This window comes from Canis lupus, chromosome 16, assembly GCF_003254725.2.
Source record: "Canis lupus dingo isolate Sandy chromosome 16, ASM325472v2, whole genome shotgun sequence".
Taxonomy (NCBI): Eukaryota; Metazoa; Chordata; class Mammalia; order Carnivora; family Canidae; genus Canis; species Canis lupus.
This window is the reverse complement of record NC_064258.1, coordinates 29378274-29396241: the sequence shown is the minus strand read 5'-3', so window position 1 is coordinate 29396241 and position 17968 is coordinate 29378274. Positions and strand designations below refer to the sequence as shown.

The 17968-nt window shown below is 36.1% G+C and overlaps 1 protein-coding gene across 6 annotated transcripts in view; it reads left to right on the top strand.

Moving 5' to 3' along the window:
* The window catches only part of KCNU1 (potassium calcium-activated channel subfamily U member 1), a 146513-nt gene that overhangs the window by 55775 nt on the left and 72770 nt on the right, over positions 1-17968 (top strand). For all 6 annotated transcript variants that reach the window (XR_004805809.2, XM_049095039.1, XM_049095038.1 and 3 more), the window contains one exon: positions 17026-17140. Coding sequence is in view for 5 of the 6 variants with exons in the window: in XM_049095039.1 (XP_048950996.1) it covers positions 17026-17140 (115 nt within the window). In the remaining variant the exon portion in view is untranslated. The remainder of the gene's footprint in view (positions 1-17025; positions 17141-17968) is intronic.

Sequence of the window (17968 nt, the reverse complement as noted above, 5' to 3'; positions counted from 1 at the left end):
ACTCCATCACAGTGGTTTTCCCATTTTCAGTCCCAAAGTTCAGCCTGTATCTGACTACTGGCTTGGCCACCAGGCCACCTCATGAATACTCTTTAAAAAAAAAAAAATTATTGAGTTACGTTTATTTGACAACATTGTGTAAATTTAAGATGTGCAAAGTATTGATTTGATATATTTATATTGCAGTATCATTGCCATTATAGTGTTAGTTAACACCTCTATTGTGTCACATAATCATCATTTTTCCCAGTGTTGGGAACAATACCTATTCTGTGAGTACTCTGTTTCCTGAATGGATTGTATGGGGTTAAAAATTTACTCATTCTGACACAGTGATGAGGATATGTAATTTTTTCCTCATCTCTAATTGAACTCAATCGCTTACCAACAACCTTTCCCACTTAATAGCTGCAGAAGAGAAATTAATCTCAAACATCCATAATAACTTCTTCCCTTTTAAAGGGAAGATTTAAAACAGTCTTTTCCAGGTACTTTAAGATTCTATGGGTAAAATCCCAGCGTTTCACCATTTAAGCATAATTTGAAATTTGAATTTCCTTTTAGGACTATTCTCATCTCTAAGGTTCTTATCCTTTCCTTCTCTCCAGTATTCTATTTAAATGCAGGAGTGTGCTTAACATCATAATTGGTTTTTGTTTTGTTTGTGAGAGAGAGAACAGATAGGGGAGAGGCGCACAGGGAGAGGGAGAGAGAGAAACTTCTGCAAAGCCCCTTTTCTAGTATTCCTGGTCAATTCATTCCATATATTATTTTGGCCCCTCGGCTGTTTGGGTTTTTTCAGTCTCCTGGAGTGTATGTATGTGTGTCAGGAGGTGGGCCTTCTCTCTGCTTAAGCCCACTTACTGCCTCGTCTCCTCTGTAGTCATCTTGCAGTGTTACCAGTCTTCTAAGCACACTCCACCAGCGAAAATCCATATGAAAGTGGAAACATCTCTCTCATTTTTCCCCCTTGCACACTGCAGAGCTATCCTATTTTCCTTGTCCAGCCACCCTTCACCAACCTGAAACACAAATTGTGTATATTGGGTGTCGGGGAAACCGACTGGGTCCTTTTTGAAGGATCCTGGCTCTAACATTTTTATATCTCAATAGCTTTATTAAGATATAATTTAAATACCATGAAATAAATACATTTAAAGCATACAATTCAGTGGGTCATAGTGTGTGAACAGATTTGTGCAACCATCACTACAATTTTAGAACATTTTCCATAACTCAGAAAGGAACTACATACTCAGAAGCAGTTGTTCCCCCATTCTCTTCTGTCCACACTCCTGGCTACTCCTACTCGGTCTCGGTATATAAATTGGCCTGTTTGGGCCATTTCAAGAAATAAGAATCAGACAGCATGTGATCTCTTGTGTCTGGCACCCTTCACTTAGCCATGGTGTAGCATGTATCAGTACTCATTTCTTTTTATGGCTGAACATTATTATGTTCTATGGATATACTTCATTTTGTTTATGCATTCATCTATTGATGGACACTTGAATTGTTTTCACCTTTTTGATACTGTGGATAATGTTGCTATGAATATTGGTACTCAGATATCTGAGTTCCTGCTTGCAATTTTCTGTGTATATGCTTATAAGTAGGATTGCTGAATCAGATATTAATTCTTTGTTTAATTTTTTGAGGAACTACTCTACAATTTTCCACAGTGGTTACATTATTTCACATTTCCACTAGCAATGCACAAGAGTTCCAATGTCTCCACATCCTTTAAAAAAAAAAAAAAAAGCTATCCTAATGGGTATACTGGGATCTTATTGTGGTTTTAACTTAAATTGCACTGATGGCTAATGAAGTTGAGCATATTTTTATGAGAATCTTATTGGCCATTTGTATGTCTTTGAAATGTCTTTTCAGATCCTTTACCCATTTTTATTTATTTATTTGTTTGTTTGTTTAATTTTTTTCCTTTACCCATTTTTTAAAACTGGGTTATTATCTTTCTGATATTGAGCTGTATATGGTCTTTATATATTCTATGTATTTAGAATATATACATTTCTTTTATCAGATGTATGTTCTGCCAATATTTTCTCCCATTTTGGAGTTTGTCTCCTTTTCTTCATATAATTTGAGGTACAAAAATTTAAATTTTGATGAAGTCCAGTGTTGTATTTTATCTTTTGTTGCTTATGGTATGTATGTGGAATAGCTAACCTGAGGTCATAAAGATTTACTCCAATATGTCTTCTAGGAATTTAATGTGTTCAGCTGCTACTTGTGGGTCAGTGAACTATTTTGAGTTGATTTTTATGTTTGGTGCAAGGAAAGGATCCAATTTCATTCTTTTCCCTGTGGCTATTCAGTTGTCCCAGCAGCATTTTTAAAAAAATTGTCCCCCGTTTAACTGTTTGTGGTATCCTTATCAAAAAACCATAGATTGCAAAGGTGTGGGTACATTTGTGAGGCTCAGTTTTATTTCTTTGATCTGTATGTGTAGCATTGTGTCAGTACCACATTGACTTGACTACTGTAGTTTTGTATTAAGTTTTGAAAATGGGAAATATGAGTTCTCAAAGTTTGTAATCTTTTTCAAGATTTTTTTGATTAGTCCCTCATTTCCTTATGAATTTTAGGATAAACAGGTCAATTTCTACAAAGAAGCCACCTGGGATTTTGATTGTCATTGTGTTGAATCTGTAGGTCAATTTTGGAAGTATTGCCATGAAGACAGCAAGTTTTCCAACCCATGAACAAGCGATGTCTTTATATCTATTTATATCTCTAATTTCCTTCAACAGTGTTTTATAATTTTCAAATAATTGGTTTTATACTACTTTTGTTCAGTTGATTCCTATGCTTTGTTCTTTTTAGTACTATTGTTAATGAATTTTTTTTAAAGATTTTATTTAATTCTTTATATCAGAGAGTGAGAGCAAGAATGTGAGTGAGGGTAGAGGAAGAGGGAGAGGGAGAGGAAGAGAATCTCAAGCAGACTCCACACTGAGCACAGAGCCCTGCATGCGGCTCAGTCTCACAACCCTGAGATCATGACCAGAGCTGAAACCAAGAGTTGGATGCTTACCTGATTGACCCATTCAAGAGCCTCTTAAATTGTTTTCTTGATTCTGTTTGCAGATGATTCATGGTTAGGGTATAGAAATAAAGTTGATTTTTGTGTATTGATCTTGTATTCTGCAACCTTACTGAACTTGTTTTATTAGCTCTAATTCTTTATTTATAGCTTTTTATTTCACTTTGTTGCAAAATTACCCTGGAATAACCTCCAGTACAATATTGAATAGAAGTGGTAAGAGCTTTGTTCCTGACCTTAAGGAGAAAGCATTAAGTATGAGGTTAACTGTGAGTTTTTCATAGATGTTCATTATCTGGTTGAGGATATTCTCTTCTATTCCTAAATTCTTGAGTTATTTTTTCTAGTTTTATAATGAATGGTTTTGATCTTTGTCAAATGTTTTTTTTTTCTTTTTTTAAACATGTGGTTTTTGTCCTTTATTCTATTAATATTACATTAATTGATTTTCAGATATTAAGCCAACATCCTATTTGGTTGTAGTGTAAAATCCTTTTTATATCTGCTGGAATTGGTTTGCTAGCATTTTGTTGAGGAATTTTACATCTATATTCAATAGAGATGTTGGATAGTAGTTTCCTTTTTTGGGGGTGATGTCTTTGCTTTCCCCTTCATGGTAAATTTGGCCCCAAAGAATCAATTGAGAAGAATTTCTTTTCTTTTGGATTTTGGAGGAATTTGTGAAGGATTATTGTTAATTCTTCTTTAAACACTTGATAAATTTTTACCAGTAAAGCCATGGGCCTAATTAAAAAAGAATTATATATATATATATTATATATATATAATTAATTAAATCTCTTTACTTATAGACCTATTCAGGTTATCTGTTTCTTCTTGAAATAGTTTTGATGGTTTTCTCTTTCTAGAAATTTGTTCATGTAATCTCTGTTATCAAATTTGTTGACATACAAAGTATTGTATACATAAATATTCCTTATAATCCTTTTCATCTATGTCACATCAGTAGTAATATCCACCCATTCATTTATGATTTTAGTAATATGAATATTTCTTCATTTTTGTGGCCAATATTGCCAAAAATGCTTGTCAATTTTGTTGGGTTTTTCAAAGAACCAATTTTAATTTATTTTTATCTACTATTGTTCAATCTTTAAATTATGTGTACTCTAATTTTTAGTATTTCCTTCTTTCAGCTTGACATGGGTTAATTTTCTCTTCTCAATATCTTAACATGAAATATTACATTAGGTCATGTGATTTTATAAGTTTTTTAATAAATAGAAGTGTAAAATCAAAAAGTTTTTCTAAGCACTCTTTAGGGATATGCCATGTATTTGATGAGTAGTGTTTTAATTTTCACATTCATCTAAAAGTATTTTATAATTTCACTTCTGATTTTTAAGAGGAGGACCCATTGGTTATTTAGACATGTGTTCTTTTTATTTCCACATATTTATGAATTTCCTTAATTCCTTTGTTACTGATTTTTCATTTCATTTTGTTGTAGTTGAAGAGCATACTTTGTATGATATAAATTCCTTTAAGTTTATCCATATTTATTTTATGGACTATTACATGATCTATCCTAGAAAATATTCAATGCATAGTTGAGAAGACTATTCTTCTGTCATTGACTGGAATGTTCTATAGATGCTTGTTAGGTCTAGTTGGTTTATAGGGTCTTTTTTTTAAGTCTTATATTTCCTGGCTGAGTTTTGCTGATAGAAAAATGGGTAGTTGTTCTATCTGTTATTGGAAGGTGGGGTATTAAAATTCCGGCTATTATTGTTGAATTATCTATTTCCCCATTTAAATATGTTAGCTTTATGACTCATATGCTTTGGGTTTATACTGTTATGTGCCTATGATCTGTTATATCTTAGATTAACCATTTTATCATTCTAAAATGTCTTTGTCTTTAGTAATATATTTGTCTTAAATTCTATTTTGCATGAAATTAACATAACCACCCCAGCCCTCTTTTGGTTACCATTTACATGAAATATCTTTTTCATCCTTTTTCTTTCAATCTATTAGTGTTTTTGAATTGAAAGTATGTGTTTTGTGTGCATGATACAGTTGGATCATGTTTTTTCTCCAATCTGCCAATCCTTGCTTTTTTATTGCAGAGTTCAATTCATTCACATTTAATGCATTAACTGATAACTTAGTATTTACAACTGCTGTTTTACTGTTTCTTATATGTCATATCTTTTTTGTTTCTTAAGTCATTTATTACAGACTTCTTTTGTGTTAGATATTTCTTAGTGTACCATTTTAATTCCTTTGCCATTTATTGTCATATATATTTTTTAGTTATTTTCTCAGTAGTTGGCCTGGGATTTAATGTTAACATACAATGTATAATAGTTTTGTTTAGATTAATGCCACGTTAATTTCTATAGTATAGAAAAACTATGTTCTTATATAGTTCCATTTCCTCCCTTTAGGTTATCATCACAAATTCTTTATGTATATGTGGCCATCAGCATAGATTTGCAATTATTTCTTTTTACATTCATCTTTTAAATCAGATAGAAAAAAAGGGTTTTGGGGATCCCTGGGTGGCTCAGAGGTTTAGCACCTGCCTTTGGCCCAGGGCGTGATCCTGGGGTCCTGGAATCAAGTCCCACATAGGGCCCCTGTGTGGAGCCTGCTTCTCCCTCTGTCTCTGCCTCTCTCTCTCTCTCTCTCTCTCTGTGTCTCTCATGAATGAATGAATGAATGAATGAATGAATGAATGAATAAATAAAGTAAAATAAAATAAAATAAAATAAAATAAAATAAAATAAAATAAAATAAAAAAGGTTTTTTTTTAAAGATTTTATATATTCATGAGAGACACAGAAAGAGAAAGAGAAAGAGAAAGAGAAAGAGAAAGAGAAAGAGAAAGAGAGCAAAGGAAAAGGGAGAAACAGGCTCCCAGTGAGCAGGAAGCCTGATGTGGGGCTCAATCCCAGGACCCTAAGATCATGACTGAGCCAAGGGCAGATGCTTAACTGACTGAGCCAGGCACCCCTAATAACTGTAACACTTTATTGCTATTCTGTTTTATGAGACATCATTCTCATATTCTTTTTTTTAAAAGATTTTATTTATTTATTCATAGACACAGAGAGAGAGGCAGAGACACAGGCAGAGGGAGAAGCAGGCTCCATGCAGGGACCCCAATGTGGGGCTCGACCCTGGATCTCCAGGATCACACTCCAGGCTGCAGGCGGCACCAAACCACTGTGCCACCGGGGCTTCCCTTAGTTCTCTGAACATACTTAAAATACCTTTTAATAGATTTAAAGTCTGATTAGTAAATGCAATGTCTGGGGGCTCTCAGGGACAGTAGTTATTGATAGGTTTTCATCCTGTGTATAGACAATATTTTCCTGTTTCTTTCCATGTCTCATAACTTTTGGTTGTAAATTAGACATTGAACATATTGTAAGTGTGGTAATTATGGAAATTAGATTTCACCCACCTTCTTCCCCAGTGTTTTTTGTTGTTACTGTTTGTTGTAGTTGCCATTATGTTAGTGACTTTTATGAACTACATAATGTCTGCGTCTTTGTTATTGTTAGCCACTGAATTCTCTATTGTGTTAGCTTAGTGGCCATCTAATAATTGGACAGAGATCTTGTTAAATACCTGCAACCAGTAAATCTCCCAGTATTTGTCAAGGGATTCTGTGTTTTTGTTGAGGTATGCCTTCAATATTCAGGTAGGCAGGTGACAACTCTGCTTTAGCCATCACTTCCTGCTTGCATAGAATACCAAAGGCAATTGGTGAGAGCTAAGACCTTTCTTTGCAGCATGGACATCTGTACATAGTCTTGGGGTCCTGGGATGTGTGTTGTTGTTTTCGGTAGTATTCCAGAGGTTTTTAAAATGTTTATGGACAAGTCATTTATCAGTTTCCCCTTTAAACTTTATTTAGTCTATTGTTTGCCCTATCTTTTATCCATTGTTTCAGACACCTGTGAAGCTAAAACATTTGGTATAGCTTACTGGGTAGAGGATTTTAGAACTAGCTACATTCAAATAAGGTTTAAAAAGACAATGCATTCAAGTAGGATCATCCAGGAAACTACTACACAAGTCAAATAATGACTCTTCTTTGGAAATAAGGCTATGAAAGAAATGTAGTTCTGTTCTACTCCCTCTGGCACCAGGAATATGGGGCATTATTTTTCAAGGATATTGATTAGCTTTAGAGTTGGAGATGGGACTAATATAAGTTAAAACACCACAAATATTGCTATTTTTATTGAGATATATTCGTTTTTCTGAACTAATTGTTCTTGGGTTACTGCCAATTAATTTTAAGAATTCTGAAAAAACATCATTATGACCACTTTTTTTAGTTTATTCTTTGTTTTTATGGAGGGGCAAACTTTCTGAAGTCTTTATCATTTTTTTGGGTGTGCCTCAGTACCAATATTGAAAGAGAGTTTTACTGGATATAAAATTTCTGTTTGACAGTTTATTTCAGCACTTTGGTTACATCACCCTACTGCCTTCTAGCTTTCATTCTTTTTGATGAAAAGTCATCTGTTAATCTCACTGGATTTTATGTGTAAATCAAGTTTTGTTTCTTTGTCTCCTGTTGCTTTCAAGATTTTCTTGTCTTTGACTTCTTGCATTATTACTATGATACGTCTGTATCTGGATATCTTTTTGTTCATCCTATTTCAAGTTCACTGAGATCTTTGTATGTGTAATGTAATAGACTAAGTAATGGCTCCCAAAGATATCCATATCCTACCTCTGGAACCCTGTGAATGTTATTTTCATATGACAAAAGGAACTTTTCAGATGTGATTAAATGAAGGATCTTGAGATAGGCAGATTATCCTGGATTATCTATGTGGAATCTAAATGTAATCATAAGGATCCTTATGAAAGAGAGTCAAAAGAAGATCTAACTATGTACACAAAAGAAAGGGGCTATGGTGAAAAAAGATGGAAGCTGATTCAGAGTGACAAAATGTTATGTCACTGTCTTTGAAGATGGAGGACAGGGCCACTGGGCAAGGAATACAGGGAGCTTCTCTGGTAGCTGGAAAAGGCAAGGAAATCGATTACTCCCTAGAATCTCTAAAGGGAATTTAATGCCTTGATTTTAGCCCAGGGAAAATTACTTCAGACTTCTTAACTCCAGAACTGGAAGAAAATAAAAGAATATTGTTTTAAGCCAACATTATGGGTAATTTGTTATAGCATTCATAGGAAAATAATACAGACATACCTCATTTTATTGTGCTTCACTTTATTGTGCTTTGCAGGTATTGCTTTTTTTACAAATTAAAGTTTTTGGCAACTCTACAGCTGCAAGTCTGTTGGCACCATTTTTCTAACAGCATTTGCTCACTTCGTTTCTGAGTCACATTTTGGTAGTTCTAGTGATATTTCAAACTTTAGTATTATTATAATTGTTATGATGATCTGTGATCAGTGATTTTTTTAAAGATTTTATTTATTTACTTATGAGAGACACAGAGAGCGAGGCACAGACATAGTCAGAGGGAGAAGCAGGCTCCCCATAGGGAGCCCAATACTGAACTTGATCCCAGGACCCTGGGATCATGACTAGAACCAAAGGCAGATTCTCAACCACTGAGCCATCCAGGTGTCCCTGTGATCAGTGATCTTTGATGTTACTATTGTAATTGTGTTGGATGCCGTGGACCATGCCCATACAATACATATAACTTAATTGATAACTATTGCATGTGTATTGTATGTTCTTCTGACCAGCTACTCCACTCCTTCTCCTTAGGCCTCCTTATTTCCTGAGACACAATATTGAAATTAGGCAAGTTAAGAACCCTACAATGCTTCAATGTGTTCAAGTGAAAGGAAGAGTCAGTTGATACAGGAAATTTCATTGTTTTATTTTTAAGAAATTGCCACAGACACCCCTACCATCAGCAACCACCACTCTGATCAGTCAGCAGCCACCAGCACTGATGCAAGCCTCTTCACCAGCAAAAACATTGTGATTCACTGTAAGCTCAGATAAAGATTGGCATTATTTATCAATAAAGTATTTTTTAAATTAAATATGTACTTTTTTAGACATAATGCTATTGTACACTTAGACTATAGTATAGCATAGACATAACTTATATATGCACTAGGAAATCAAAAAAATACTATTGACTTGCTTTACTCTGATATCTGCTTTATTGAAGTGGTCTGGAACCAAACTCACAATGCCTCTGAAGTGTGCCAATAATTGTAGATGAATATTTTTCATCAAATTTGGGAAGATTTAATTCATTATTTACTTAAGTATTTTTTCTTCTCCTTCATCTTTCTTCCTCTAATCGGTCCTATCTTTACATGTAAATGATACACTTAATGGGGATCCACATTTTTCTCCAACTGTTTTTCTTCTCCCTCTCTCTCTGTCTCTTTGTCTCTCTCTACATTGTATGCCTCTCTCTTTCTTTTGCTCTTGCTCTTTTCAATTGCAGTCTCTATCAATCTGTCCTTATATTTGCTGATCTTTTTCTTCTGGCAGTTCAAATTTATCATTGGGCACTGCACTAGTTTGCAACTGCTACCATAACAAGTTACCATTCAGTTAGTGGCTTACTGATAAATTAACATTACTTTATCATTCAGGAGTCTAAAACGGATCTACCTGGCAGGAGGCCTTATGGAAGTTCCAAGCAAGAATCCCTACCCTTTCTTACTCAGGTTGCAGAGGCTGCCTGTACTTCCTGGCTCATGGCCCCCTCTGTCTTCAAAGCCAGAAATTTCTGGTCAGGTCTTTCTCACTCAGGTCAGGTCTCATCATTCAGACTCTGCTTCCATCATCATGTTTCCTTATCTGACTCTGGATCTTTTGCCTACCTGTTCCATATTGAAAGAACTCTGGTGATTACATTGGGCCCACCTGGTTAATCCGGGAAAATTTTTCAAGGTGAGCTGATTAGCACGTTTAGTTCCATTTGCAAACTTATCTCTTTTGCTGATCTTTCTGTTCATCTCTCTGCCTCTGTTGGTATCACACCCAGCTCTTGGGGTAGACTAACTGGCTGCTGCAGACTCTATTATTCTTGACAATCCCTCAGGCATATATTGTTCTAAGGTATTACCCAATTAATTGTGGACTCCATTGCAGGAGTAGTTTTTGAGACCAATCTTTGAGGTCCTTCCAGACCCAAAGAAAACACTTATTAGCTGTCTCTTTTCCCATTTCACTGTAGTAAACTCTGGTTTACTATGGTTTACCTTGTTGTTCTCACCGAGCTATCAACCTCGATCTAATTGTTTGCCACCAAAACCACCATTGTTTTCAAGAGCAGCTTGAACTTTTCCACACTTTTTCAGATAAAGCCAACTCCCTGGGGAAGAGCTTCAGCTCTTGTTTCTATGGCCTGCCTCTCCCTTTGGGCAGAATGTCTGAGCCACTGCTCCAGAGCTGGGAATCGGGACAGTGATCTACTTCTCTTGAAATGACACATATGCTTTTTGAGCAGGGCACAGGGCAGTGGTGGTAGCCTCTGGTCTTCTTGGTTTGATTCTCTCACTGTAGAAACTCTGTCTTAGATGTGAGTTGGGATGAGGGTAACCTGAAATATCTATTGTGCATAAGATTGTCACTGAATGCTTAAGTCTGAAGATTGTTAATTAAATGGGCTTTAAGACCTTATTTGGAATTCAGAAGCTAAACATTGACTCTTTTTGTGTTCTTTAATCTATAAATCTTCCCTGAGGCAAGGGATGAGACTGAATATATAGGAGAAATATTTCATTTAAAAAAAAGAAGAAAGAAAAATCAATCCTTTAAAAGTGTCATCTCACTACATGTATCTTTATAATAAATGAAAATTTAACATGGTTTCACACAGTAGATGAATTCCTGTAAACACAATGTAAATCAAACGTTTGCAAGTTCAGTATACACTCTTATATGAATATAATTCTGCTAGTCATTTTGCAAAACAAAAATGCTTTATAAAAATTAATAATCCCCCTCTAGCAAGCTTTTAAGTGTATTTTTACTATTTTATTTTACGTATTTTATCTTATTTATTTTTATTTTTATTTTTCGAGAGTGAGATTGAGCACACAAGTAGGGAGGGGGATGGAAGAAGGGGCAGAGGGAGAGGGCTCCCTGCTGGACAGAGCTTGATCTCACAACCCTGAGCTGAAATCAAGTCAGACATTTAATCAACTGAGCCACCCAGGCACCCTTACTATATATATTTTAAAGTAGAAAGTTGCTCTAGTATAAAGAGGGAAAGATTCTTTGCATTAATAGAAAGGCTCTGCCATCATATGTATAGGTATGCCAAATGTTACCCACCTCTGTAATATGAATTTAATAGTATCTAGAGAATAAATTAGTAAAACTTTCTATCTAATGTTTGAGCTTCGCTGTATTTATCACAATTCTCAGAATCTTTGATTCTTTTCATAATAGAATCATTTCTTCTTCCTGCTGGGCCCTGATCCTCAGTCACCACTCCTGCCATGCCTATCCCTTAAGTCAGGGAGAACTCTTATCAAATAATTTGGTATCCAGATGCTGAAATAGTGGGCAATGTCAGCTGTTCTTGACTTCATTTTGTCAGACGATGGCAGCAGAGTACCATGAAATGCTTATGGGTCTGGCGTGCTTGTGTGGGAATTTGAATCTGGAGAGAGCTCTAGTCAAAATGTGCTGGAGAGCACATCACTCTAGAAGGGGGCTGTTTGGCCTTATAGATTTAAAAGTCGTGATAATATCTGGAAATTCTCCCAATGAATTAACCTTCAAAGAGAACTTAAGAACCTAGCAATAGGTAGCAAAATAGAAAATTTTTCTGACTTTGGATTAGTACAAATTTCAGGCTGAAGATTTCATGTTTCAGAGCCTGATGTGGGGTATCCCCAGTCCACTCTTCTTTAATAGCCTTTTCTTTCTTGAGCTAATTGAGTTTGCTCATTCCTACCAATTTTTTCCTCCTACTATGCTAATTGAGAGTTCAGAAGACTTGAATGCTATGGATAACTGTGCCACTGATTCACTATGGTTAAGTGAAGACATGTTACTCTTTGGGGTCTCAATGTTGTTATTTCCAAACTGGGCAGTTCTTATCATCTTGATGGCCATTTTCAATTCTGATGTTCGAAGATTTATAACCCCTCTTGCCTTTTATTACTTCTACTTTTCTTAACTGAAACCATACCAGAGGATCTCTACTTATATTCATATTCTTAGCATCTGAAGAGGCAGCATAGTGCAGTGGTGAAGTATATGAATTCTGCATTGGTCACCTCTTAGCTGTATGACTTTAAGCAAATTATTCAAACTCTCACAGTGCTTCAGATTACTATAAAATGCTGATAATAATATCACATATATCAAAAGATTAAATGAAAATATTAGTACATAAGGAGTATACAAATTGAGTGTATTAATATAAAAAGCATTAAGATCAGTAGCTGGAAAATAGTAAGTATATGTGTGTTAATTATCATATTACCCGTGGGACCATAAGCTCAAAATGAATGTCATTATTTCTTTTCTCATCAATGAAATGCAGATGAAATAAGAATTGCCAGAGAAGTCCTAGTGGATTATACTCATTTTAACCCATTTCCTGATGTTTTGGGGGCTCAGAGCAGGAAGACTAGTTGGGCTAACCTTGAGATGAGGAGGAGTAATTGTCTGTTTTTTTGTTTACTATAGTTAGATAAATTATTGGACAGAAAGTTCCTCAGCCCTAACTATACAGTTCACTGCCTGCTATTTCACTCTGAAACCTCTGATGCCTCAGGTGGCAGAGTAGTAGTCCTTAACCAGGGCGTGGAGGAGCTTACACAAATCTTGTGAGCAGTGGGATGGAGCAAGCAGGCAATAAGAATGACTAAAGACTATGTGGTGTAAATACACAATGGAATATTACTCAGCCATCAGAAAGGATGAATATCCACCATTTGCTTTGACGTGGATGGAACTGGAGGATATTATGCTGAGTGTAGTAAGTCAATTGGAGAAGGACAATCATCATATGGTTTCACTCATATGGGGAATATAAGAAATAGTGAAAGGGACTATAAGGAAAGGAGGGGAACTGAGTGGGAAAAATTAGAGAGGGAGGCAAACCACAAGAGACTCTTAACTCTGGGAAACAAAGGGTTGCAGAAGGGGAGGTGGGCAGGGTTGGGGTAACTGGGTGAAGGGCACTGAGGAGGGCACTTGATGGGGAACACCAGATGTTATACTATATGTTGGCAAATCAAACTTCAATAAAAACAAAACAAAACAAAAAAAGAAAAAGGCCCCAAGGAAAGTTGTGTCTAGATTTCCCTAATCTCCACCCCCCTGAGCACTGTTTTAGAGTCGTCATTAAAATGTTAGTTTTTGCAGTGGAGTCACACATAAAGGAGGAGAATTTTGAAAAGGAAGATGGAGAGAGGATGTGAAACGAATCAAGTCCAGGGGGCAAGATACGAAATGGTTTGGATCTATGATCCAAACTTAAATTTACCCCATTTCATGGTTCTCTTTAAGTTTGAACCCTGGGTCACTTTTTTCTTAAATACCCAAGAATAATTGACCTCTTTAAGACAAGAGTCACCCCAGCCACTACTTTTCAGGGAGGAGAATTCCAAACCCAGAAAGCTGAGATAGAATTTCCCTGATCAATCTACCAGCTGGTGTCTCTGGGTTGGCTTAACCAAGCTGCTCTGAAGCCCAGTCAGAGCTCTCCTCCTGTACTGGCCTTCAGTAAGAGAGAGAATAGAAAGGGTTCTTATATGACTCTTCTTATCTAGAGCAGAGTCAGGGACTACATGTCTACAAAATTTCAGTAAAAAGGAAAGGAACTTGATAAATACAAAGACCATACACAACTATCTTGTATTCCTATATTCATGAAAGTTGTTATTCTAATCCTATAGTTGACAGTGGGCTCCATTTTCTCCTGTCCTTGGTGTCCATCTCCACCTCAGCTGTGGTCCTCTGTATATCTCATCCCAGTGATTACAATAGCTTCTAAGCTGGTTTCTTTGGATCTAGCTGCCACTTATGCCAATCCATGCCATCCTTCATGGCTATAATAACTTCTTGAAAAAAATTTCTGACCATTAATGGATATATAAATGAAAATAAGAAGATAGATGAATGCTATCCTTCATTTTTGTAAGACTAAGGCATTGGCTTATTCTGTTGTCCTGCTTCTTCTTCATCTCCTAGAGTAGTGGTAATGGTTCTTTTACAGAATACATACTGTCACCTTTTAGATGTGTCACAATTGCCAAATATTAAATTTTGTAAATAATTGTAATGATTTGCATTTTTAGTAAATTGGGGCAAATTCAGAATTACCCAAACAATATAGGAATCATGTTGGCTTATTTGGACTATGATAAGAGTTCTTGATGAAGCAAGAAAGGGTTAGAATTACTGCTATCTGTATGGAAATCATATATGAGGCATGTCTTCACACGCAGTCCTATCACATATGCCAAAGAAGAAAATGCTTACCTGTACCTTTCAAGGATATCACTTCTTGAAGAAGAGAGAAACATAATCAAAATGTTGGCCTTTTTTCTTTCAGTCATTCACAGATCTTAGATGTCCTTTTTGGTGTCTAATGGTTTATCCAGAAACCTTCAGAATATCTATAGGGAGGTCATAGAAAGCCATGACAAGATGTTAACAGTGTTGCTAGAGTGTAAGGCAAAATTCCATTTCATTCTTTTCTTGCCTAAAGCACGAAGAAGTACATGGATGCTGTTGGCTGCAGATAGAAAAAAATATAACTAAATAAAATGATCAAAGTGTCTTAGAACATAATCAGAGAAATTTAGTTGCTTTTCGACTGCTTTGAGGACTTCTGATTTTTATGGTATTCTTTACATTTTCTTCAATTGCTTGAAGTAGCATAGAAGCTGGGGGCAAAAGCAATGAGATTGTTGGATGCTCTTAACTGCCCTGTCTGCAACCTGCTGGAAAAAAACACTTTTAGACCCTTTGCGAAGGTCATTCAGATCATAGAATTAGTTAGAAGGGATCAAGAGTGGTCACAGGACCAGTTAACCTTTCACCTTTAGGCAGTCAGCCCATGGCCAGAGGAGTCCCCAGCCCCTACAGGCTCCTTTTTCTGACCCCCACATGTACATACTTCCATAACTATGAAAGCTTCCAAAATTATACAGATCTTTAATGTGTTTTCAGAAGAGATTTTCTTAAGAATAGTACAAGGGAAGATTCAAAGCTTTAGCAAAAATTTTGAGAGATTCATACATAACATTCACCTACTCACTTATCCCCTCCCACCCATTTTTTAATACCGTGCAAGTGTTGGCTGCTGGGTTAGGCTTTGAGAAAGCAGAGACTTCCCGAAAGTTCCATTGTTCCTAAGCCAGTTTGGGCATGTTGCCTTTTGCATTCCATAGCTCAACTTCTATCAAATGTATTCAGAGGCTGGCCTTTAAAGACTGACAGTTGATACACCAGTTCTCACTCAGAATTTTCTTCAGATGTTCTGTCCCTGAGCCATTTTCCCCAGGGCCAAAGGTAACCAGGAAATAAGGAAACACCAGTCAACCTGAAAACCCCCATCAAGCCTCCAAATGTAAATGAAGGCTTCTGAGGATTACAGGTAGGGAGCAGTCTTATTCCAAACCTGGCTCTTAGAACACCTGTGTGATGCAGTTACTGCTGATTTAAGTTGACAAATCACATATCCAAAGGAGGTCTCTCTTCTTCCAGAAGTGTGTTTTCACTCAATTGATATTTTCCACAGATTAGAATAGGTCAGAAAGCATTAAATCAAAAGAAGAGGGAAACCAAGATGTTTGTGTGGCTCTTCTTGCTGGCCATTGTCTAAAACCTTTAAACCCACATATCACTTACATATGTGGGTTTAAAGATTTATTCCACATGAACAAAGAGTAGTCCACAGATGATCCTTAAATTGAGACAGGAGGAAAAGGCCATGTTTCTTCTCTCCATTTGGATGGGCAAGGAAGAAGAATAATAGTAATGGCTCCTCTTTGACTTTGTCCATCTCCTTGATAACTTCTTCTCTGACAGTTACACATCTCTGGTCACCCAGGAATCTGGTTCAGGGAAACCCATAGTGCAGGGTCCTTGAAGAGTGAAAGAGAAGTATTTACCTTCCCAGCATCTTTTAGAATGATAATTTCTTAACACAATACTAAGTGCCAATCCTTATCATCCAATAATGACATCCTAGCCCAGTGGGTTGAAAGGATTCCTAGGTTGAATCTGGGTTCTGGAATAACAATGGCATGATTTAATACCAACATATGGGTGCAGGATGAAGTAATGGCTCCTATGTCATTTTTTTTCATCTCAGCTTTGTTTTGCTCATTTAATTATTAAATTTCAAACAGTCTTCCATTTATCTTGACAGTTACCCTTTGAAGTTTCAATATTATCCCCATTTTGTAGATGAGAAGATTATTTGCCTTTGTGTTATTTCCAGGCTTGGAAATTCACAAATGTTTTGAGACCCAGCCCAAGTAAGATCAAGATTCTTCAAGAGTTAAAATTAATAATAAAGAAATATTTTGAAAGAAAAAATAAAGTAAAAGGCAGTATCCACAGAGAATAAGTTGCAGCCTGAGTAGTATCTGCAGAAGGGAGAAGAAGACTTGTATAGTGATCTTTTCTTAGAGTCCAAAAGTGGCTATGGACTGACTCTTCCCATGGCAGGAAGGCTCTGTGGATGCTACACTTGGGTAAGACAAAGGAGTAATGACTTAGAAAGGTACAGTAGTAACTCAGTAGGTACTTATTTTAAGCATCCATACGGTATTGAAATCCTCACAATCACTTTCCACCCACTCTCTAACTCTGCAGATGGAAATGTAAGAGATTTCTATAATCCATCCTCTTATTTTAGTCTGTGGCTAAGGATCTCTACCCTCTCCCTAGCCAAGGGCCTAGAAATGTCTCAGTCAGTAGGAATGGTTCAAAAATACCTTCTAGAAAGATATGCCGACTCATTAAGATTGCTGTGTTCTTGCAGGAGCAACAGTGATGGTAAAGAAAAGTAGCATGAAGGTGTTCTCTGATTCTACTGTGCCTGATCGTATGCTCTGGGGACAGCCGCAACCGATAAGCAATTTGAGCTTCAGCACCAGGTAAAAGCGTCAGAGAACCCTGGTTCTCTGAGGGTTTCTAAGGATCATTGGGCAATAAAAATGTGATGTAAACAAGAATATTGGCTTTATCAGCCCTTATAGTGACCAGTGGAATTGTTCCTTACCAATGTGAATTCATCTTTGCTTTTCTCAATGTCATTAAGCTAAACTAATATACCTCCCTGCAACATGGCTCAAAATAACTTTATACCTGTGACAACCAATAGTCATGTACCCAGTTTTCTCTCAGATCACCTTTCAGGCACTCTAGATATGTGGATTGGAGTAAAATTTCAATTATTCCCAATTTCTATTATTAATCCATCCCTTTATTTCCAAAAAACTGATGATATTACTTTTGTTTTTGAATATGTAGAACAAGGTCAACAATTGCTTCCTCCCTCATTCTCTTTCCCTGCAGTACATTAAAATCTTGATTAACCTGAAGGCAGAGTTGGAGGTAGAGGGTGATATGTTCAGTTGATTGTAAATAGAGGGTTGATCTAAGAGTTCTATCACTTCAAAGTTTATTGTAAATAGCTTTATAATATGTTGGTAACATTTCAGCTTAGTATGTATACACTACCAGGAAAATTTTTAATGATTGTGATTATCTACAGGTAAATATTGTATTACCAGCAAAGCATGGTCATTGTGCGTTGACATTATATAATGTGGTGTGGTTTAGGGTTAGGGTTAAGTTCAAATGCTGTCTTTGAGCTGTATGATCTTGGGCAAGTTGCTTTACTTCTAGTGTCTCTGTTTTGCTATATTAATAGTCATGAATACTTTGTAGGTTTTTTGTAATGATTGAATGAGATTAGGTAT